Source organism: Prorops nasuta, unplaced genomic scaffold (assembly GCF_024137725.1).
Source record: "Prorops nasuta isolate Cenicafe-Biocafe unplaced genomic scaffold, Cenicafe_Pnas_1.2 PNAS00018, whole genome shotgun sequence".
In the NCBI taxonomy this organism is placed as follows: domain Eukaryota; kingdom Metazoa; phylum Arthropoda; class Insecta; order Hymenoptera; family Bethylidae; genus Prorops; species Prorops nasuta.
Genome location: NW_027116815.1, coordinates 5366849 through 5391654, shown reverse-complemented (window position 1 = coordinate 5391654; position 24806 = coordinate 5366849). Strand labels below are relative to the sequence as shown.

Sequence of the window (24806 nt, the reverse complement as noted above, 5' to 3'; positions counted from 1 at the left end):
TATAACTTTTTATTGAATGCAATGGCTAAATATTTCATTAAGAAATCATTCCATGTATTTAAAAATTTGTAGATTATAAAATAATCAGCGACACGCTAGGTATACAATTTTAAATAAAGGTCATGCATGAAGAAATCAAAATTTTACCTTAAAATATACACATATTTATATATATATTTTATTACTCACAAGCGCGTACAGTGTTAGTTTCGATACAGAAAAAGGATCCTTTCATGATTGATAATAAATAATAAGGTATGATGATAGAGATAGAGCGAACCGTCTTAACACGTTGAAGATACACGGATGGAGAAATGAATTTTTGTGGCATCTCGACATTTGAAGAGGCTCAAAAAATCATTGTTTTTATAATATGAACACACATCACATATCGAAAGGGGATATTAACGAGACATTCCCTAACAATGAGATTACTTATTAAAGAAGAGAATTTTCGCGTAATAATAGCGATTATCTGAGAATGATAAATGCGACTAACTATTATAATCGATGCCATATCTTAAGTATGGTCCAGAAGCTGTTGCATCGGACCACAATTAATTCTACAATAAATAATAATCTAACGCCGTGCTTGTGCAAAGATAGTGTCATAGCAGGATCTGTTTACTCGAGTGTACAATTCAATTATGCTTTCTCGCACGAAATTTTCCTCTTGGCACTTTGCGATTGTCTTTCGCTAAATTTTCTCCAATGCTATCACAACGAAACAATAATATCGGCGATGAGCAAAAGTTGATAGCGTCGAAACGGATTTTCGTCGAAATTACTACATTACTCGTAAGTATACATATATATATTTATATATTGAAAATATTAGTAAATAAAAACTGCAGTAACGATGCGATAGCAAGCATCGAACAGGCGAGCAATGATCCGCGTGCTCTGGACGAAAAATCTCAAGGTCACGCTTTTTCTAATGCACAGCTCGTTGAAAAACAGCCCTTCCCACTGTTCCTCGCGAAACTCGTCAATTTTGTGCAATTCCCACTCCCGAATTTCATGGGTCGACACCAAATTTTTCTCCTCTCGGTTACAACTGACGAATCGTGGAAAATAGAGAGATTTTTAGTCAGCAGAGTCTCGAAGGGACATAGCCGTTTGGTTTTTGGAGGGTGCCAGAAGTGAGTGGAATGGGTCCTTTAGTAAAGGTAGTTCTTGGGCTCCTCGGTGGGCTGTCCACACACGCCATGGTACTGCTTGGTCACGAGGCTCCTACTGCGACAATTCTCGATCTCCAGGAAGCACTCGTTGCTATAAGACTTGCCATCGGTACCGCAGACTGGGTCGTAGTAAGGTGGGCAGATCTTCTGGCAGCCACGGAACAAAAATCCTTGAACGCACCTCTTCATTGGCACGACGTATACGTGTTTCCTGAATGACAAATATTTTCCATTAAGCAAAATCATCGCATTCCAAATTTTCTCCTCTATTTTGCAAGAAGATTTGCGCATAATTAGCGTAGTGCATTGCGATTCACAATTATTTTGTATTTTTAAAGATCAACAGCTCGAAGATCGCGTTAAAGTTCTTTGAGAGCACGGATGAACGAAAATTCATTGACGAGAGTGTTTGTTGAAAATGGAGTATAAGAGGGGGGGGGGGGGGGAGGGGGGAGGAGGAGGAGGAGGAAGAGGCAGGGAAAGGTTAATGAAACGGTCACGGCGGATCAGCAAAATTCTTGGCTCGTCTTAAGAAGCTCACGCGATGCGCTCTACCAGCCGCTTATCAACGACCAGTTCTTATAGGCACTGCCCGCTAACTTATCCACGAGTCTTATTGCCATTACTGAAATGAAAAGCATTCGCAGCTCCACTTGTGCGATACGGAATTTCAGCGAAATCACTTAACCTCGCTATGAAAACTTATTCTCCTTCTTAATTCTGAACAAAAGATATCACAGCAAAAATAAATACAAATCTACTTAAGTAAAATATTTTCTAGAAAAATTAATTCTAAATATTCTATAGTGTAAAAATTAATAAAAAAATAAAGGTTTATAGCCAAACGGTAAGTATAACTAATGTTGATTTGGATTTTACCCGCAATTGTCCCTCTTCATCTCGCACTCGTTGCGGTAGAGTTTATTGTCGGAGCCGCAAACAAACTGTCGTTCCCCGCTGCAGATCTGGTTACAGAGGGCAGTGGTGCGGCAATGTTGGGCTGGAACCTGAACGACCCTCTGACCGCAAGTCTCGCGTCGCAGATGGCAGATGGATCTAAACGCACGTGCTTAATAAGTATAGAAGATTGCAGAGAGGAAAAAGTCGATTTTCCCACACGATACCCTTAAGCCTCGAGTCTCCAAATTTGTTAATCTTGGCAAATTGCAGACAGCTACTGCGATACAAAATTTCTACGTGGGTTTGTATAACGAATTCTATAGTTAGGTATATACATGTATGTAAGATCGAGGATGAAAATTTCAATGAAATAAAATATTGAATGAGCTTCGAAGCCGAAGAGTAAGATTTCTTGAAAAACTGTGTGTTCCGAGGGTGTGTTGGAATCCAAATAACTCTGTTAATCACCGATAAACGTTGCCGTCGCTTCCACAAACTGGTTCCTCGGCTACATCGCTGCAGTCTTCGGGGCACTGTTCGATCTCTTTCAAGGTCGTGCAATGGCCTACGTGAGCCAATTGGATGCCCTTTCTGAAACGAGATCGGCCAATCAAACTCTCTACACTCAATCTTATCACGCGATTCTTCATTGGTAAATTTTCAATGTTCAGCAACACACCTTAACCTAAAAATTTTATAAAATTACACCAATCAACATTGGACTCAATTTTATATCATTCCTGTTGATTGGAACATTTTATTTATGTGCATCAATAGTTTGGAATAGTCGATTTACGTATACTTTTCAGGAAATTGCGAGTGCTTTGTTTCAAGCTGAATAGCTAATTAGAGGGTGGAGCAAATTAACAGAAGAATTCACGAGCAAATTGTCACGTTCGAACGACACTATATAATTATTTATATAATTCTTCTCGATTGATAAATTTTATTTCCCTGCATCGATAGTTTGGAATACTCGATTTCAGTGTTTTTCAGACAATTCCAAGTGCTTTGTTTCAAATTAAATAATTAAGTGAGAGAACGTGGGGGGGGGGGGGATTAAAAGCAAGACTCACAGACAGATCGCCACGTTGAGATGACACTGGTTAGGATAAGTATTCGCATCGCTTCCACAGACCGGATCCACTTCGCTCCCGCATCGCTGCTGCTGCTTCATACACTTCGTTAAGCGTGCTTTGCACTTCTCAAAGTCTACCACCGTTATCTTCCTCCTCGAGTTCCTAAATCACATTTAAAAAGCGCTAATTAAGCAGTCGTAAAAAGTCTCTCCTAGCCAGGGCTCCTTTCACAATGGCGTCAGATTCAAGCACGCGAAACCCTCGGCAACGGTAAAGCGTCGCGTGGAAGTGAAAATAATCGCAAGAATTAACGAATGGCCAGGACGAAATTCAGGTTAATTCGAACTTACCCGCAATTAAGCATCTGCATTTCGCATTCGCTTCGATAAATACTTCCGTCCGATCCGCAGACAGGTACTTCCGGTTCGTTCTTGCAATCTAGCGGGCACGCGTTCGCAGCGCCACCGGAAGTCCTCTCCCGCGACACGCAGAATGACATTGGAACTTCGAACACGTGCTTTCTGTAACGAGAGAAAAAATGCTGGAAAAAGTTCTAGTTCGTTTTTCTATCGGGAAGCGTGGATCTATTGGAGAAAGGTCAGGTTGAATGTATAATTTGATTGTTTTAGGTTAGGGTCGTTTGTTACGCTGGGAAATGTGATAGGAGGAATTAAGTTAATTGGATGGCTTTGAATGGTGCTTGAAATATGCTTGGAAGGAGTGAAAGTAACAGATTATTTTCAGACTATTTATACAGTGGTGTGGGAATTCAAGATTTGTTGAGAAAATTGGGGGAGATGAACGATGCGTTATATATATTATTAACATTGCAAATATTGTCTGGCTTGTATGAAACAATGATGCTTAATCAGTTTAATTGAATGACTGAGGAGAATGGCAGGAGTGCACTCAGCGAAACTAGGGGCGTAATGAAGTGGTTGCACAAGGTCCCGTGAATAATTAAGCATATATAAGCGTGGGTCTTGAAGAGGGTGCAGGGGGAATCCTGAAGAGGAGCCTCGTGTGATTCCCAGCAAATCTTTGTACTGTATAGATAAATATTTATAACTTAACTATTATTGGATTGAAGAAATTTTAATTGCATTTTATTGATAAAGCAAGTAAACGTTTTGTCGTCGACTGTAATTGGATTGATAAGTTAATATTTTTAATTGAGATTGGAGAGGGGATATTGGTTGACTGTCTGTAAAATAAATCGAAAGTCACTTACAAACGAGAAGCGTTCGAGTAAAATCGAATAAAATCATTCTTGTGGAAACTTGTAACAATAGCAATTACTAGTTAATTTATTAAATTAAATTATATGAAGTAAGGAATTTTGAGCAAATACCGAATAATTTTATAATATTTATCTAATTATTTTAAATTACTAAGCTGGTATAATGTACTTTAACAAATTAAACAATAATCGTCACTATTATATACACTTTCATAAAAATGTATTTGGTTTTGCTAAAAAATACAACAATTTTTGCAAGTATAAATATAATAATATCTATTGAGAAAAGTTGTATTGCTTTGTAATTCCAGTATGATTGAAAGTTCAATCGTGCTTTCAAAAATCAATCGATGGTTGTTTGTTAATATTGAGTGAACACAGCTGAACTGAATGATGTTTTTAAAGATAGGCTTGGTTTGAATTAATGATTGTGTTCAGGGTCACTAAGCGCTTAGTAAGCGCTGAAGCAAATTGACTGAATAGACCAATCATGATGCGGATTTTACTCAGCACTTAACAAGTGCTGGATTACCTGAATGCAACCAGTATTTCACTTCTGAAGGGGGGAGGGGGAGATCTCTTGATAGTCATCATCGGTACAATAAAATATTTTCTAGGCAATAAAATTTGAAAAAGCTTGAATATATTATTGCCAGGTTGAGCACATTAAGGCCAAACTGATTTTACAACTTTTTGCAGATAAATAATGATATCAGTTAAAAAAATTTGTTGTTTTCTAAATTTTAATGGTGTTAAATGTTTAAACTAATCTTTCACAAGCATAAATGGAATTTTTTATTTTTGAATGTTGGACTAATATATACATATAGCTGCAGTGAGTAACGTTTTTAAAATGGTGGAAGGTGGAGGATACTAACCCACAGTTCTTAGCGCGCATCTTGCAAGTGTTGGAGTAGAGGATGCCGTCACTACCACAAGCTGGTTTGGCTCCGCGCCAGCAGGACTCCCGACAGTGTCTCGTGGTCTGGCAATGCTTCTTGTTAGTACGAACCACGCCTTGCCTGCAAACGATCATCCACCACTCTCGATCAAACCTCGCTCTACAATCCTATCGCCAAAAAATTGCTCCGTAATATCGATTAAAAAAGATATTCGATTCGAGATCGCGTTAAGCCTCAGCTACTGCTTTGAGTTAGATCGATTCGTCTTCTATAAAATTGTAACTCGAATGCAGTGCTGCAGTTAAGGGTTAATTTTAATTATAAAAAAAAAAATAGAAAATCTCATATCTTTAAGAAATTATTCGTAGTCCAGTAATTAGTCGTTAGTCGATATTACAAAAAAATTGTAGAGCTATTGATGTTTAGAGAACGCTACCCGCAGGTGAGAAGTTTCATCTGGCAGGTAGACTTGTAGACGTTGCCATCGCTGCCGCAAACTGGTCCGTCGAGGGGTGCAAATTCGCAGGACACTGGACAATTCTCTCGATGAGCCGAAATGTTGTTGCATGGTCCTAGATGAGATAACTCGATGCCAACCCTGCATATCTCGACCCTGAGCATGCATTTGTTCAGGTAGGTGCGTCCGTCGGTACCACAAACCGGATCTTGGTCTCCTGGACAACGGTGCTCGCATTTGCTCCCGGATGACCTCAGGCAGGCCGTCTTCTCCGTCGCCACGTTCACCCCTTTAAATGATCGATCAATTAATCTGTTGTTTCCTTATTCTATTTTCTGCTGCTACCATTTTTGTCCATGTAAAATAAAAAACAAACTTTTTTAAGATTATTTAAATGGAATATATATATAGCTCATAAAAAAATTGTAGGTATGATGGAAATAAATTATTTGGAAGATGATAACAAAAACTGTTTAGATATTTATATTTTATAATTAAATTTTTTGTCCTTTCTAATGCACAAACGCAGTCAAAGGGGATCGAAATTTATCTTAGCTGCTATTTTTTCTAAAAAAAGAAATCCAACTTTTTTCAGGACACAAAGTTGTAATAGCTTTGATCATACTCAAGAAATACACGTAAGAATTATCACGATTCGATTTGCTAATTGGCGAGAGAACTTGCAAACAGACTACGGTGTGTTTAATTAATTAGCAGCGTTCAACGGAGTACTTCTTAGGAAGATTAATTTACACGCCAACGGTAAGAGTCTTGATAGATACCGTTCGCAATAAATTACATTATACGTCTCGTTTCATTAATTATAATTATGTTAATTCAATCGAAGTCGAGTTTCGATATTCAAATACAAAGTCAATTTTCTGCCTATGTCCATGCAAAATCTTCTTTGTACCTGCCCTGCTCTGATTTACATAATGCTTGTATCTGATGATAATGGTTTATTATTATTTATTTAGCTTTGCGCTACGGTAAACTTGCCTTTTCCGCACATTTTCTTGCGCATCTCACATTGGGAAGCGTAGATGACGCCGTCGCTGCCACAAACTGGTTCACCTCCTGGTGGACATATCCGTGGGCACGCGCCGGATGCATAATCTGAGAAAATCAACAGGAAAGAAACGGTGAAATTTTTTGTCAATTCGCCAAGTTTTATTTATGAATGGTCACTGCACAAATCTGGATTTAAGAGTGATAAAATATCGTAATGATATTGTAGGATATAACGCTAGAGAAGGATGTTAAAAATGGACAATTTTTTACGCTTCGCATTCTACGGTTTTTTTATTATTTTCCTTTATACACTATATATCACTTTACGATATATATATATATTTATTTATTCCGATTGGCGCTCACTGGCCTGACTCTATAAATTCCACCACACACCGATAGGGTTAGTAGTGGCAATTGTAGGCGTCTGTATCTTCATTACGTCATTATAACGTCACGGTGATGCCTTAGCTGTTTCCATGGAATAAAAGTAGCCCACCGAAGCCGAAGGGTACTTGCTAAAACGGAGTAACAGTAAAGGCTGTTTCGTTTTAGCGGTATTCGATTACTTCTGTTATGGATTCCAATGTGTCAGTGACTTACGCGTATATTCTCGTCTTCCTCGTTATAGAGATTCAACAATTTGCTAAATTAATCTTCTCACCTATTACTTCTTCTTGCTAATAACTTACTGTTTTTCGCTTCGAGATGGTCCACGTTGGAAGAAAATTCACAAAAAATCCCAAATATTCAATGTTCCCCCGGAAGTGAAATTCAAGTAATTTTTATATTATAAAAATGTTAAAAAATGGCGAAACAGTTATAAATCGATATCACGACAATTCTCATTAAAGTAGAATTAAACCAGTAAAGAAAATTCGTGCAAGCGCTTACAATAGCTAACACGATCCAGATTAATGGATTTCTGTGACATATTGCAGAAAGTGCATAAAAAGTCTGAATATTAATCAAAATTTATCAACATTGCACCTCAGTCGAACGACCTTTATATCCTATCCGAAACATGAAACAACACTAAAGCAAATAATCCTAATAACGTCGAAATAACTAAAAATTCAATAAAGCAAAATGAACGAATTTTGCGACTGTATACTAGACTTTCCCACGCATCAAAGAATTTTCATTTAACTACAAGATTATCCGCAGAAGTTAATAATTCTTAAACCAACAGGAATGATAAGATTACTATAAAGTTAGGTTTTTTTACCGAGTATCATCTATTCTCGGCTTCCGACTGGACCGTTATTCAACGTAAGCCCAGTGTGGATAAGTGAAAGAAACAGAAAGAGAGAAAGAGAGCGCATTGATCCGCGCAGTTCTGTCGAAAGTATAATTACTTCCGGTTGACCGTAGGGAGATGTACCATGCTGGTCCGCATGTGCCGGTCTCGGTCCAGCGATCGCCGGGTCAACAGCACAAACTCGATTTACTGCACTCTCGCTCCACGCGCCGTATTGCATAATAAATAAGATATTCTAAATTCGAGCTATACACGCAAAGATGAAATTTATACTCGCCGGATAGCGCCAGCTTCCTATCGCAGCTCTTCTCGCACGATCTTCCTTCCTTTTCTTCCGGTACCAGACTCCCACTTCACCCTCCCCTTGCTCTCACCCTCCTACCTACCCTATTATATAGCCCCCCCCCCCCCCCCACTCTAATACCCCACTTCGATCACTGATTAATAACGACGATCATTTTCCCTCGCAAACACGCGTCGATCCTATTAATTAACCGAATGACAGATTTATCGCTGGAATCCAAAGTGCAAGCAATTTTTCCTAGCGCACGTGTGTGCAACGGTAAGTAAGAAAAATTGTCGACAGGATTTGGACGGTGAAACCCGTAAACCAAGCCGGCGTGTGATTCATAACTTAACCGTTATCCAGTCAGCAGACGGAATTTTCGCTCGCAATTAGCACCGTCTCTTCCTCGTTTCGCGCAATGACTTCTTGTAAATGTAGAAAGAGCGAAAAGCCGAAGATTCGTCATCGATACAAAAATTCTATCGATGATTTATTTGGCGTTTAAATATATACGCGAATTTCTATGGGTGATAATTTGCTAATCAATTTTCAGTTTCAGACGGTATAATAATTTTAAACTTAAATAACTACTGATTATTAATTTTTATACGGATGGTTCGAGGGTGACAAGGTCATGGAATACTCCACTACTGCTTGGTCGATAAGGAGACTCGAACTAAAGAATCTATCAATTTTAATAATTATATTTAATATTTAAACAGCCCACGCGAATTTGCAATTGATGCTGAATTGATTTTTATTTTGAGTCGAGGTGATAATTTTTAAAGTTAAAAGCTATAGTTATAATTTATTAATTTCAGTACAGACACCTGACCAATGGAACAAGGTCACGAGGCTGCCTTACCAACACCTGTCTAGACACACGTCCGAGGGTGATTTGACTAAATGACTAATTTAAGTAAATTTGCGTCTCGATTATGACACATTATGAAAACGACGCGATAATCGTGATGTAATAATTCCAGAAGGCTTCGGATTGGCAGAAATCGATATTTAAGCGACTACTCGTAATATTTTTGAGCAAGGAACGTGCAGGGAAGTAAAATGAAGTTTGGGGGGGTTGGGGGGTGGCTGTGGTGGTTGTAGAATCCAGTGCCAGATCGTTTCGAGCCAAGTTATCGCGAATAAATCAAGCAGATCACGATCGCATTGACTGTTATTACTTCGCCATTATTCTTCCGCTACATACTCGATTTCATCTTCGTTCAAAGTGCATTATCCCTCGACTTATGGTGCAAGGCTCGTTTCGAGAATGCAATAAGCATCGAATTCTTCCAATCTCCAACCCTCTCGCAACATTTTATGCCCCTATCCAGCCTTATATACGCGATATTTCACAATTAAATACTAAAAAATTTTACTACTCTCGTAAGCACACACACAGATACCGTGAATACTGTTAAGCTCTGCATTAATAACCGCATCGAAAGAGACTTTATTGGCGTGGAATTATACATTTCTTCGACGCTGCGTTATTCGTATTATCATCGTTATTGTTATTACGGTAGTTCCGTATGATTCAAGTTTATGGCAATTGGATAGCTTTATTGAGTACTGCTGTAATTTGTCGGGGACTTGCGATGATTCCTGGGGAACATAGTTATATCGCCGAGGCCGAGTCGAAGATACGTTTCGGCCAAGAGATTCAGCGGAGGCATACGTAGAAAGCTTTACTCGTAACTAATACAGTCACTTTTGCAATTATCTCCTGCCACTTGCAAAATGCTTAAAAAGTATCATGGTTGCAGAAATCCAAGATTTTTAATATATATATATATATATATTAAATCACACACACGCATACATAACTTTTAACTCTTTTAATAGACAAATAAAACGTTTGGTTTTTTGAACATTTATATAGGAACGCGCAAATTAATCCGCGCACTTGTACCGTCGTAATATTCGCGGTCATAACGTCATCAATTATGTCCGGACTTGGTTGCTTTCTCTCAACTTGCTTTACTCGATCCTCCACTCTTTCCCAACCAGTTTTTCTAATTTTAATTTATCGTAACATAAACACTCGGATCTCTTAAGAAAAAAAAATACAAGTCGGATCCTCCCAAGTCCAAACAATTATCCACCATGCTCTGACCATTCGGTCCTTATCATATTTTACAATCATCCAGATGCATTCGGATTTATTCATACTCGAAATTCATCTTCTTCCCTAATTTAAATTTATCTTGCTACATAAATACTTGGATTTCTTAAGAATAAAAATTGATCGACTAATCCCAGACGCGAGAAATGATTCAAAATCCAATCGAATATTACGATTACTTCAAATAGTCGAGATTAATCCGGATTTATCAAGTCTGTAATTTTATCCTGCAATTTATCACCAGTTTATCTAATTTAAATTTATCGCACCATTTTATAGTTTTCAGATCCCATGTCATTGGAACTAATTCTGAAATCCAAGTTCTGATAGAAAATATTTGTCGATTATTCTAGAAACTCGTTCTAGCTTAATTTGAGTTTTATATACATTGCAAAATCGATCGATTCGATAACTTGTGACTGATGGCGATTAGAATGTTACGTGTAAACAAAGGCTGAATTTTTCATTGTTGAGCGAGACAGTCGGTAAGCGGTTGGAATAAATTAGCATGCAAATCAGCAAAACGCCGTATAATTGGACACATGTTAAGTTTTACGATACTCGCTAACGGGACATGATTGCCCTTACATTGATTCGTAATGCGTTCCAATGGGAGTTCTTAGGGTTAATGGAGGATGAGAAACGGGATAGGGAAACTGGGAGGATTCGTTGAATATGTTGCAGTCGGATTCGAGGCGCAATTTAGTTGTCTTTCTGCTTCGTTGAGCGAACTTTCCGCAAGGCTTTCCAGCCCGATCGGACAGGGACCTCGGTATGTATTCGCCTCCCCCCCCCCCTTCCTCCTACTGCTTCCGAGGAATAGAAAAAAAAAAACAACAACAAGAGAGAGCGCATCCTTGCTGCGGTTCACCGACTCTAGCCTGCTATGCCGCTGTCCTTACTCGCCCTTCGAACCCTCAACTGCCTCTGGAATATTGTACCATCTCCGAACGGAGAATTAAAGATGCTGGGAATACCAGCAATCCTACCAGAGTCGCACATACATAACGTTCAATCATCGCTTTTGGAGCTTAAAATATATTTGATCAAACTTCGGGTGTCTGAAATTACCATGGGATAAAAAATGATATTTAAATGTTAAAAAGAGGATATCTTTTTTATTTAAATATGTATTATCTGTTTTTATAACAGATTAGTTTAAGAAAATAAAAAAAAACGGGATAGGTGAATAGATAGTTTTATTACATATCGAGAGAAAACAAAGATAATTCGACGTGCATTGTTAGGCAATCGTTAGCAGCCAGACGGTGGCTGTAGACATGATTGATCAGCTTAATAGGCGACCGTGGGAGTGACATTCATCTCCTTCGCTAGTATACAACTATATATCGCTTCAACTCTGCCTGTACAAAGCTAATCTACCCTTTCGCCAGGAATGACCGCACGAACAATCCTATCGCAACTGCAAGGTGCCCCATTTCTCCCCTAGTAATTAACGCTGTCCTCAACCTCGACTTAAAATCACGCCGCGCTAATTTTTCTGCTCTAAATGATCGTGGGAATGGTGATCATTTCCTTCGCTAATAAACGCTTATGTAGCCCACATAGTGTCAAAAACGTTGCGTGTATCTAATTGAGATCGCGAAGATTTCTGATACTACGTTTGCTATGTAGCTATCACGTTGTTAGATTTACCTGTACGAACTTAATCTACCCTTTCGCTAGAAACGTTAGGAAAAATAATTCTATCGCAACTGCCAAGCCTCCCCGGTATATATCTCACAGTAACCTTCCACTCTTCATCTTCGATTATTCCATAAAATCACTCGGAGCTAATTTTCATTTAATCTCATTTCCGAATCTTTCATAAATCAGTCTGAAACGAGCAGCCAACGATCGATTGTATCATTGTCAATGTCCAAGTTGTAGCGTTCTTACGGTGTTTTTCTCGCCTTCTGCCTCGAGCTGTATTGGTCTGTAGCGTTGAATGGCGCGTGGAATTCAATTTGATCGTCGGCAATGTTAGTTTCTCCTCGGCTCAAGCAGCCGAGGCACGCGAGTTGCTGGCGATAAATCGTAATCAGCGTAATAATTACAGACGCGCCTGTAATTATCCAACCGCGTGCTAAGCATGCCTTCCGATTCCTCTCTTCTTCTTTTTATTCACCAACGAAGAACTCTCTTTGACCTTTCCAGTCAACGACACCCACACAATACCGTCTATCCACTCTTCAAAACCAGACTGTTTGTATAGCGTAAAACGAAATATCCAGATGTTTTGTTTCGGAGAACAATGCGACTCGGACAAAGCATTGTTTATCTTCAAATTATGTGCGTTTGAAAAATAGCTTATCTCTGCGACTTACTTTTTTTGTTACGATGGAACACGGCAAATCATGGTAGACGCGTCAATAAAAATATCTCGCTCCGCTATTGCATTGTGAAAAAGAACGGTTTGAGCTTGTCGCAGCGAGTGATCTGGTATTTCTCGCAACGTCGAGTGTTTTGTTTCGCTGAGCCCTCTCTCGACGCAACGTTCGAATTAAACCAGCATGCTCCGCTTGAAACCATCACCAAACGAGTTATACGATTGTCCGCGAGACAGGCTGTCGCTCTATGTATGTTTCAATGTGCTATTTTTGCTCTATTTTTATCTCCCTCTATTCGTCAAAAATATTTTTATTTAACTAATAAACTACCAGCTTTTGAGATTTACTCAAATTCAAAGCTTATAGAATTTCACAGACAGTAAGCACTCTCTTCAGTATAACAATTAAATTATTTATCATTCTTTATATCAATGAATTTGTTCATTATTGTAGTTAAAAAATGTTTATTAGTTGAACAGTTTATTGAGTCAAGGGAAAGATCTTTGACGCCAAAACTCGAGAGTTTATTAATATATCTATCTTAAGTTTCCCATAATCATTCGTTATTCCCTCCGATACTTGTTCTCCCTTTATATTTCTGGCAACTTAAAAATTCTAACAAGTCAATTTCCAGTTGCTTCCACTCTCTCTCTCTCTATTTTATCACCACAGTTATAACTCAAACCCAATTCCACTATTTATTATACGATGTCTAACATCTTTATCCACATATCACTTAATTATCGACCTTGCATCCGCCTGATAACGAGACTTACCTTCACTAAAAGTTATTCTTATTTTTTAGAATTTCGTGAAATTAATTCGAATAATAGAAAGTTTAAATAGAAAATCCAAGAAATACATATATCGTGTTATACCTTTATAAGCTTCAATCGATTCTATTACTTGACTCGAATCCGTGCTTCCCTCGCATCAAGACAGCTCTTAAAGCTTTTCCTACAGCACACTTGACTAAAAGTTATCTTATTGTAATTTTTTAGTTATCCAATTGACTGAAAGATGCGTAAAAAATGTCTTTAAGTCACTTGGTGCTGTATAGGTTATATTACTACGATCAATTATGCAATTGCAAAATTTGCAGATGAAATGAAATGTCAAAACTAACGATTAATGAACGAAGCAAATGAATAGGCAATGAGAGGTTAAAAAAATCTATAGGTTAGTTTCTGTTATATCCAAGCGTATTGCAATTGTGAGTGGTAATGTCTAGTTTTAATAACAGCTAGAGCGTTCTGCAAAGTTGAGTTTTAATTAAAAAAAAAACAAAGAAATTTTAGTTGAAGCCAAAGAGGACATCGAGGTAGGGAAAGAATAAATTTTCGCATGGTGGAACAAAGACGGGTGGATAAACGGGGAGTACCGGTTTAGCTCGATCTGTATAACTGTATACGAGAGACAGAATCGGATTTTAGTAGCGACAAAAAAACCTAATTAAGTCGCGGGACACGGCACGCTGAACGTCCAAGCGCCTCTCTTTCTGGTTCCATCTATACTTGCAGCGATGCGTCAAAAATCACCATTAACGTCATCTCGAAGCAATATGGAGATAGGAATGTGCGTTATGGAACTATGGAAATTGGGTGGACTCGTCAGTTTGACATAAATGTCGCACGTCGTCTGATTCATTTGGTATTCCGACGGCACGTGAATTCCTTCGTACGTCCAATTCCTACGCAGAATCGCAAGTGAAATTTTTAATCTACGAAGAATTCGACGGAGATTATATGGAAGAGAATTGAATATAGCTTTCTTGCTGGTTTTTCGTGAAAGAGGTTGGAATAGGTTATGACGACCGGATAAGTTTTTCCCGCGCTGAGTAAGAAGCATTGGCGACGCGATCGGCAAAACGGGGAAATGTGTGCCATCGTCGCGCGAATCGGCACGACAAACTAGTCGCGTTCCGCAAATCACGGCATTCGGTTTAAGTGGCTGGTTGTAAGTGGAGTACTGGGGCGAAAAACTACCTCCCAGAATCTGCCTGCGTCCACTACCTCTCTATCCTTCTCTCTTTCTCAACCCCCCCCCCCCCTCCTCTCTATCTCTTTGTATTCTTTGTTGATGAAAACACTCGTAACTCACGCAGCAGCGCGTCCCTGCGTCAAATGTTTCAAAACACTAGTGAATCACGCATAAAAAACTGTTTTGCTTCTATACGTAGAAGAATCCTTTTCAAAGAAAGCAGGATTAGCTCTGTTTCTCCATGTCAAAATTTTCGCGAAGCACGTATACACGTTTCCTCCTGCATCTGCAAAAAACAGTAACATACAAAGGTTGATGTTCGCAGTAGGAATAAAGTCTCGTAGTGCCATTTCGTGAAAACGTGCGAGGATTGTCTGGTGGAATACGGAAATTTATTGATCCGGAGTGAATTTGTCTTTAGTGAAATGGGAGATGCAGGTGCATGCGAGAAAGATATGGAGGAGGAACGTTTTATAAGAGAAGTGTACGAACGAACGTGTACGAGCGATCCGTTAGATCGGAGAAACCTTTGAGAGGTCGTGTACATATCAACGTGTTCTACTTCCACTACTCTCTTTCAATTATTGTTATTATTATTATTATACCGCTGCCTCCCATTCTTCCTATCTCAATCATCCTCGAACGACAATTTTCTTCTTCAATCTTCCCCATCATCAAGGCAAAAGTAAAAGTTGAACAAGTTTTGTATCAATTAGCCAAGTATCTTGGCGATGTCTAGGATGTATCATGCACACCAATAAAATCTTCCACTTTCTCTCTTTTATCGCGTATCACGGAGTAAACTTGAAAGATAAAATTTCCATATTACCAGATTTATCCTCGCGTTTGTTATCCCTTCGGGTAGTTTGATGCGATCGCAGAGATTTCGTGAATGAATAGAGTCAGCATAACGATCGCTCGGTTGAGAAATCGTATATATAAAGAGGTAAGAATGAAAGGTAGGAAAACGAAGATGACTCCTGGGATCGATAGCTTAATTGAATATATACCTATACACGAGCCCGGTGGATTTCGAAAGGAATACGGGACCCCGGGGCGTTTTAATACGAACCGATTTATCTCCCGCTCCACGCGCACTGTCATAATTTGTTATTCCACGACGCGTACAAGAACTTCCTGCTGCGACGTAATTAAAAATGTCCCGTTCCTCTTAGCGAGCGCTCAGCCTGCGAGAGGCGGCAAATAAATATCAAAATTATGCATCCTGCCGACTGCATTCTTTCCACCGAGAGAGTCAGCCGCATAATTCTACCTTCGAAATCTACTTCAAGGGCTGCCGCTGCCACGCTCGCGGAGATCCGTTAACGGAGATAGTCTTTTTTTACGCGACAGAGACTAGAATTTACGACGGCCAAAAGTTGTCCCGATTGAAAAATCAAACACCGTATATATAACACGTTGCTCTCCGCCAAAATCCAGCGTTTCGTTATTGCCAAGAATGCGAGGGGAATATTAAGATTATTTACGACGTATTACGAGCTGCAAATATTTGCACGGCGGACAAATCGTCGTGTTCTTCTGGAGGGAAACAATTTGCCATAAGCATAATTATCGTGCGGCGAACCGGGCGAGGCTGAATAGTGGGGGAAGAAGGGAGTAGACGTGGCCAACGGCGTGTTTAACAACAAGCTTCTCCCTTTTTCTCGCCCGGAGCGTAGCTACCAGGACTCCCTCGGTTATCGGAAGGTCGTTACGGGGCCGTTCCCCAGTAAAACCCAACATCTCCTTGGCGCGGGACCAGCAGAGACCTCTCCGCTCCGGGCGAAAATATTTTCGCGCGGAATCCCACGCCGTGTAGAGGGGCCTAGAGGGCGCCACTGCATCCCCGACTGGAATCCTCGCCTCGCCTCTCGGGAACTGCCTATTAAAAGCAATTAGAGTCGCGAGAAGCCCGGCCCATTGAGCGATTGCGAGAAAACGTCAACGAGAAAATGCTGATTGTTTATTGATTATCTCTCAACCTAACCTCTCATTCGGTTGTCACGCCTCTATAATCCTTTCGCCTCGAACAACAAAACTAACCTCACAAACCTGACTCTCATTTTGTCCACCCGCCAATTAGCCGTTCCAGTTTCACGGGAAGCTAGTGATAAACTTTCATTCGTGTACTACTTAGATAAGAGCGTTTCGTTAAACGCAGCTTCCCTGATCGCTTCATTTTTTTCAAACGTCACCGCCATTCGATAGCGTATCGATATAATTTCCTAATTATTATTCTTAGGACAACAATACGTACTTGCGGAGCACCGAGCTAGTGATAAATGTTTTCTCGTGGAATAACTACGAATTTATCAGGAAATTATAGAGGCGAATAATCGAAGAAGCTAAACGTGATTCCTTTTTTTTCCTTGATTGCAATACGTGCAGTAATTTACGCTAATCATCCCCAGGCACCACGCCAGTTAAGTGCAAACAAGGCGGTTCGACCTTCTTCGACGTTTACTGCCTCCGGTGAACGGCCGAGAGAGCTTTCGCGAAATTGAACTCTGACTTCGATTATCCACTCGCTATTCATATCGATATTCTCGTGAATTTAATGAGTCTTTTCAATTACCTCCTTGGCTAAACCATGCAACTGCTCCAACTTCAATTATCATCGATACAAACGGTGCATAACTATGAGCTACACGTTTAATATTCGGTTTATCGTTAAATGCGAAAATGCCTCAATACAAATATTGCGTAATAGTAGGTTTCAAGTACTCAGCTTTCTTAAATTCAGTGCCAGACTTATGGACTGACTGCCCGAAATGGAGACGCGAAGAAAATCATGGAGAAAATTCTAACGATCGTGACTTTATTAATCATTCGACTAACCAGCCGTGCTTATTTTGGAAATGCCTGTGCTTCCTTAATCCGATGGCAGATTTACGGACAAGCTGCCCGAAATGGAGATGCGGAGAAAATCACAAAGAAAATTCTAACGATCGTGGCTTTATTAACCATTGAAGCAAGCAACCATGCTTATTTTCTCCCATTTGCGAATTGCCTGATGTTGGCGTGCATTTTACTTCCTCATGTTTTGTGCTGAGAAAATAGGAGAGAGTAAGGTGGAAAGAAATATATATGTATAGAGAGAGAGAGAGAGAGAGAGAGAGAGAGAGAGAGAGAGAGAGAGAGAGAGATTTATATTATATATATTTTTCTTAAAAGAAAGAAATTCATAAGTATGTTTATACTTATTTAAAAAAAATTGAAACGATTAATCCGTATAGAGTAAATTTTAACGATTCGAATTGCTTCTCAAAATATAAAATCAAAAGAAAATTGTAAACGTTTTAAAAGAAAATTTCTAATGAAAAAAATATTAAAAATACAAATAATAAAAAAATCTCCGAGGAAAGTATATATCAGAAATAATTTGGTTATATTATGTTCCAAACTGTTATCTTATATCTCAACATCGTTTATTCAATTACGAAGCAGCATTTTGTTTATTTCAAATTCAAAACATGTCTGACTAGTACAGTCTGAATCAACGTCTGGAACTACCTGAGTGCGGAACAACCTCTCAATTGACACAGATAAAAAACCAAAGGAAATTATAGTTATCACGACTTTATTGTCCATTGAGAAGCAAAGAATGGCTGTTCCGCTTATTTTCTGCTTCCGCTAAGAAAACTGGAGCAAGCTAGTTAGCAGCACTGGTTGCTGGTACATTCAGTACTCTCTAATAACAATCGATGTTTCAAAAAATCGTACATATAAAGATTTTTCTCACTCTTTTCTTCTTCGACGTGCGCAATGGTCTGTAAATGATTTTTCAGATTGGTGTGCAAGCACCGTTTAAGACGTAGGGGGAAGAAATGGAAAAGGGGAAATTTACACGATGAAATGTTACTTGGAGAACGAAAGTGGAACGAAGCTGAGTCCTGTGACCTTTGCGGTGCAATTACCAGGCTGTTGACGGCAACCTCGACCTTACCTCCATACCTACTTAAGTGTAGGTCAGGGTTTCATATAGACTCGCCAGTACGAGACAGCCTGCCTGTCTGACACTCCGTGCTGTGTTGTGTTGTGGCACGATACAGCGTCGCAGCTTCCAACAGCTCATTACTACTCGACAACATCCATCGTGAGTATGCACGTTTCTCTTCTGAAGACTTTTCCCATTAGCTTTCCCAACCACCGATTTTTCAAACGATCCTGATAGTTTGCACTTTTTGCCAGCCTCAGGGAAATCGCGCGCGAGCAGATCGCCAAGATAGAAAGTTCACCCTCTGTACTATAGGTGAAATCTCGCAGCTTATCGATCTTTCTTTACAGGTGCGGCTCTTTTGTGCGAATGTTCGCCAAATTCCATGGGATGGATACTGCATGCGAAAATTTGAATTTTAAACGACGGAGGAAGGCGGTTTATGGATCGATTTTCAAACGAAGTCGCGATTAATATTCAGGAGAATATATATATATATATATACGCTCACTGGGTCTTCGGGTCAAGCCTTGTCGAGTTGAGTCGACGAATCGAAGAATGGTAATGGTTGGATGGCTCCGGTTACGGGTAACGTATCGTGACACGATCCGTGATTCATGAAATTAAACTGATTTTCTGGCTACGATGGTCAAACTTGCTGTATAAGAGAGTAGTGCCCCGAAAAGGCGGTATAGACATGTCTTTATCTACTTATATGCAGTGTATATGTACTTGCTGTATAGGGACACTACCGTGTCTCTTGGCCGGACGAAAAATCTTTAAAAATTAAAAAAAGGAAACGCTCTTTCCATAAAGAATATTATCGTTCAAAATGTAAATCATGAGATTGAGACGAAGCAATCTTGTCGCGGATATCTCGAATTAATTGAATAAGCGATTAATCTTTCATGGGGCTCAGCAGCGGAAATTGATTAATTGTCCATAAATAAACGTTTATGGATGATCGTGCGCGAGAGTGGAAATCACATGTTGGAATGACATGGCTGGATTGACATATGAAAAAGTAAATCAAATACAACTGGCCTGTACATCCTTGCAAGCCAATCAAGCGCTCGGATATGCAAAACGTGCCATGCCCATCGACTAATTAATAGTCCACGTATACCACTCCCCCCTCTTTTTTCTTCTATTCTTCAACCAACGATATCTCAATCGTCACGAAAGCACGTTAGTCTTCCGAACTGTATCAAAGTGAAGGTAATTTTTCCACGTTTCCACGAGGATAGAAAAATGTCGGAAAAATTCAAATCCATCACAAGCATTAGCGAAGAATTTCCTGCATTCTTCGTCATAATGCGATAATCGATCAATTTTCAGCTCGATGGAAGAAGCCGATCGAGTGGATGAGATCTAAATGAGATTCATTGTGAGAAATGACGCGTGAGGAAACGAAATTAAAGTAGAACAACGGAGGAAGAGGGCGGTGAGAAATAAAAGGAGAGAGAGAGAGAGAGAGAAAGAAACAACGGAATGAGAAAAATCTGCGATGACTCGTCACTATCAATCTCGACAAAAGAGTAAATCTCCTCTATACATCAATGGTACCGTGTGCGAAAATAACAATTGTTCGAATAAATGGAGCGAGTAACTTCTATTTGTCCAGACATTCCAACCGTGGGTATACACTTCTTTCATTTGAACGTATAAATCTACGGTTAAACTGGATTTAACTATAGGAATATGTAGGCGTGGTCCTCGTAACCATCCAAAGACTTTCGTTACATCCCATTCGCCTGGATCCTGCTGAATCCATTCATTTCTCGTGGAAAGGAATGTTAGCTCGGAGAAGAATCACGTTGATAAAGATCTTGCAACAAGGGGAACATCCTAACCCAGTTATTTCCCATTTCATGAAAGTCTCTTCTCGATTGTTGCACCATTTTATAATCTTCATCGATCTTTTCTCTCTTTTCTAACAAATAATTAATCCTTCTCGTTCATGATTTTCTGTATGGCTTTTGTCAAAGCTTGGCAATTGGTGTCATCCGAGCAATTGAATAACAAGTGCAATTGGCTAAAAAGCTTATTTGCAACACGTAATCGTTATTTATCGTCATAGATGGAACACTGGCTTGTAGGAAGCGTTAATCTAGTTCGTTCACTCGAGCACTCGTAATATCGAGTATTCGTTGGACCCTCGAGAGAAGAGGTTGTTCAGATGGAAAAGGAAGGTTATGGCAGGACAATCGGCTGAATGACACGATGAATTCTTTCAAACTAAGTGAACCTGGTGAGTCAGAAATTGCCAAAAGCGTTTGTATAACGAATAAAGTTGAAAATCCAAAAACAATTTTCTTCGTACCCTTCAACCGAGGATCTTGATAATATTTCTCGAATTATGATCTAGTATTATTAGTGATTGAAGAAAATACAGTCATTCGACTCTTTTCTTTCCATTAATAAATTTTATACTTGATTCTCTCTTCGAAAGAGAAATATCACAAAATTGTAAGATAATTCAGCAACATGATCCTCCGAAATTGGCTTAAATGCTCGAAGCAGGCTCTTGTTTGCACGTTGTTTGCTCCATCAAAAAACAAAAATATAACATTAATTTGTCCTTTTAAATCCACGTTAAAAAAGTGTTTCATGAAAATTAGAGAGGACGACTATAATCTTTGCGAGGATTTTTAAATTGAGATTTAACATGGATAGTGAAATATTGAAACGCAGTCGGAAGGAGGTCACGGGTCCCAACGCTTTGAAAAGTCAACGAACCAAGCGTAGAGCGGTTGCTTCCTCACCGAGTTATCCTTTATTTAACCTCTTGCTCTTTAATTTATACGATCCTCGCCCTCTCCCCAAAATTGCATCAGTGTAAATCTGGTTCATACTCCGTTTGAATTATATAAAATTGGAGATCATTTTTATCTCTCTTCACGTGTAATAAATAAATACACCCCCCTCTCTCTCTCTCTCTCTCTCTCTCTCTCTCTCTCTCTCTCTCACTTGTACATTATTCCAGAGCGTTATAGTGACCAACAAACGTCATGGCGAATAAATAATAAATTGTACAAACACTATAAGTGGCTTGCTGCGTCGAAAATAGCGAGCAATTTTCAAGGTGTGTGGCCCGAACAAATTGCAGCAACAAATGGCCGTGGAACGAGGATGAAAAGAGATTATAGCGTGGAATTAAAGTGCCATAAAGGGGGCGAGACGAAAAAAAAACAGTATACTCGTCAGGACCTTCCTCCTCGCCAAAGCGTTCCACCGAATACCCTATATTATCAAATTGAAAGGATCAGCTCGATAGATGAAAACTTTATGAAATTGGACAGTTACGGGATAGACTATCGATGACGCGTGACTTCCTTGTGCTAATTACGCGAACGTGGGGGTTAGATTATCGTGCTGGAGTAAGAGAACAATGGTAAAAGGAACGTTAGATGCTTCGTCGCGATTTTCACGACTGGTTTTGATCGCGATCGGCATACTTAATTAGGTGGATGCTTGATTTGTGAGGCCAATTGGGACGAGAGAGAAGCGAAGAGTGAGAAAAAGGAGAAGAAAAGTATAAGTAAAGATGAAGAAAACAAAGTTAGAAAGGTTCTTCTTGAAGAAAGCGCTGGAAAGAAATCTATGTCGATTGAAGTCTCTGTTCTTCTCTTTCCGTTTGGTTCAACCAAGACTATCCACTGTGCTCCCTCAACAATAAACTGTTGAAAGTTTACAAGGCCTATTTTCTACCCTATAACAGATTGTAGTCATTAAATTACCAAGGTCGCTGATATTATCAGAAATTGTGAGCAACGAAAATTAAGTATGAAGCCTGACCACTGCGTTCTATTTCTACTTTGGCTACGTTTATACAACCAGAAATACATATTATCGTTCATGCGATCTTTAGCTTTGTTCGACCACTGTCACTTTTCATCCCTCTCAAATCAAATTTAAAGGGAGAATATTAGTTTTGGGACCAAAAAATTAATTCCAACTTTGCCATTTTTTGGTTTAAATTGAAAGCTATTAATTTATATGGACGGATTTTGAAAAATATTAGTTTCTCTTGATATGGCGATAATTTGACAAATATATTATTTCAGGTCGATCGTAGTAATTGCCTTAATTTTTAAACTGCCAAGCATAAGTTAAGTAACGCGAGACTCTTGTTACGTCTCTTAACCAAAAATATTTTGTTAGCGGTTAAAATAGACATTGATCCCATATTTAAAAATTTGCTTGTGAAAAGTACCATTGGTCCAAAGGTTAATTAAGAAATAGGAAGAAGTACAAAACGTTTGTAAGATTCCTCGTGTCACACGATAGGAAATATTACTGACAAAACTGACCTTCAATTTCAAATCAATCAAATAAAAATTTTGTGATTTATAATTTACACCGTCTCGCAAAAACCATTTCTGTGATTGACCTACAAGTAGCCCATTTTGTATTTCAAATGAAATGAAAAAATTGTATGTGTGCAGTACTTAAAAATATATAAAATATAAACCATCCCCCTTGAACCCATTTTTTAATTCCAATGGTAAAGTCCTTTTTTAATCTTAACCAATCCATTAGCCGGCTCTTCCACGAGAAAAATGATAAAACACCTAACAAATATCGGTTAATTATAAAAGAAAAAAAAATCATCAATTAAAAAAAAAACGCCACTGGTTCGAGAATCACCAAACTGATCTAAATCATCTTGAATGATAAATTGACGGAAGGGCATAGTTGTGCGCGATCGCGTTCGGTACCTTGGATGGCTCATCGATCGTATTGGGTCAAAGGTCACCGTGGATTATTTCGAGACAAGACCACGTTTCAATGTACAGAAATCGTTTAAGCTGAATTGTATTATATTCTCATTACGAGACTCGGAATGTGTACCACGAAGAAGAATCGAGTATGGGATCCGTAGTTAATCGAATATCGCGTGTTAATTTGAAAAATAGTTGCTGGCCGGGATATCTAACGACCGTTCGTGAGAAGTCGGCAGACGAATCATGGCCAGGCCCCGTCCAGTTAGCGAAGCGTGAAGCTATTCTACACCGGACAGGATCGTTAATACTGAAATATACGAATTGGTCATAGCTTACTGGCTATAAGAATATATCGTACCGGGTGATAAAACTGTTGCTACTTCGATAAACCATTGGAAGGATCTATGGGCTCCTTTGACACTCGTGGTCATCCTTCCCTCCTCCCCCTCCCTCCCGAGAGGAAAAGGAACCCTAAGAAGCGACGGTACCGTTAACGGATCACCGCTGACCAATCGAAATTTCTCATTCTCAACCTAAACCTCGACCAAAAAGTTGTACCATCACCTCAGAGATTTTCTAATAAATCCTCAAAATTTTGTCAATAAAGGGATGAAATAAAATGATAAAAAAAAAAACATTGATTTCTGGAAACCGCGATAACCGCAATTATTCTTTTCTTTTATTTTTGTTTTCAAATCGACGTACAGATAGTCCTGATACTTGGCCCTGAACCGTTCGCTTGCAGGAAAGTGAAGCTCGCTACGAGGTCAGAGGTCAGACTGGGAAAGTAAACGCTAGTATTAACGCTGAACTTTCTCCTAACTCGCGGTGTGGCTCTGGGTAATCTAGCTAATCTCGCAAGGAGTATTGACAAAACTGGAAAGAAGAAGAAAAGATCATCGATACGAACCTTGGAGAAGACAGAGCAGCAGGACTATTCCAAGGACGAGTGCCCGGCTGGTGTACATCCTGGCTCCTTGCCGTGGGAACACGTTAAGCACGAAATTGGCAAGCGTTCGAGCTTGCTGTCGCGTTTTTATGAAAACCGTGGTATCCTCGCTCCTCTCTCCCCTCTTCACTTTTTCGGTAAAAATTCGTTTCTCGGAATTGCGTGGAAAGAGAGGTAGAGGGAGGAAAAGGGGAAGGGATTAAAATGAAAACAAATTTGCGATCTTCCGTCAAAATTCGAGCCCGGAGAGATAGAAAGAGAGAGAGAGAGAGAGAGAGAGAGGTAAATAGAGATAAAGATAGAAAGGGATAGACGGAGGAAACGTCCTCTTCGACCTCTAACGTCCTTCGAGGTCCACGAACGACTGAGGCGCAGAGAACGTCGCCGGGCCGGCTATAGCCTCCCCTTCCTACTTTCACGTGCCGTGCTGTGCCGCGT

General features: G+C 39.4%; 1 protein-coding gene across 1 annotated transcript; it reads right to left on the bottom strand.

Annotated features, from left to right (window-relative positions):
• Nucleotides 1–24774, bottom strand: LOC136779904 (serine protease inhibitor dipetalogastin). Its single transcript, XM_066737840.1, has 9 exons — nucleotides 24330–24774; nucleotides 6759–6875; nucleotides 5739–6048; nucleotides 5279–5422; nucleotides 3511–3681; nucleotides 3158–3322; nucleotides 2550–2672; nucleotides 2061–2237; nucleotides 1–1392 (listed from the first exon to the last, which is right to left on the bottom strand). Exons 1-9 carry the CDS (start codon nucleotides 24385–24387, stop codon nucleotides 1161–1163), a joined length of 1497 nt encoding a protein of 498 aa, XP_066593937.1. The 5' UTR covers nucleotides 24388–24774; the 3' UTR covers nucleotides 1–1160.
• Between the last annotated feature and the right edge of the window lie 32 nt (nucleotides 24775–24806).

Bases quoted from the DNA above. Each gene is read 5' to 3' on its own strand.
- LOC136779904 (XM_066737840.1), bottom strand. From the start codon at position 24,387: ATGTACACCAGCCGGGCACTCGTCCTTGGAATAGTCCTGCTGCTCTGT. The intron at 6,876-24,329 runs GTTCGTATCGAT...TGATTTTCTCAG, and splicing joins GCTGCTCTGTCTTCTCCAAG to ATTATGCATCCGGCGCGTGC. The intron at 1,393-2,060 runs GTAAAATCCAAA...TTTGTCATTCAG, and splicing joins ATGAAGAGGGACAATTGCGG to GAAACACGTATACGTCGTGC.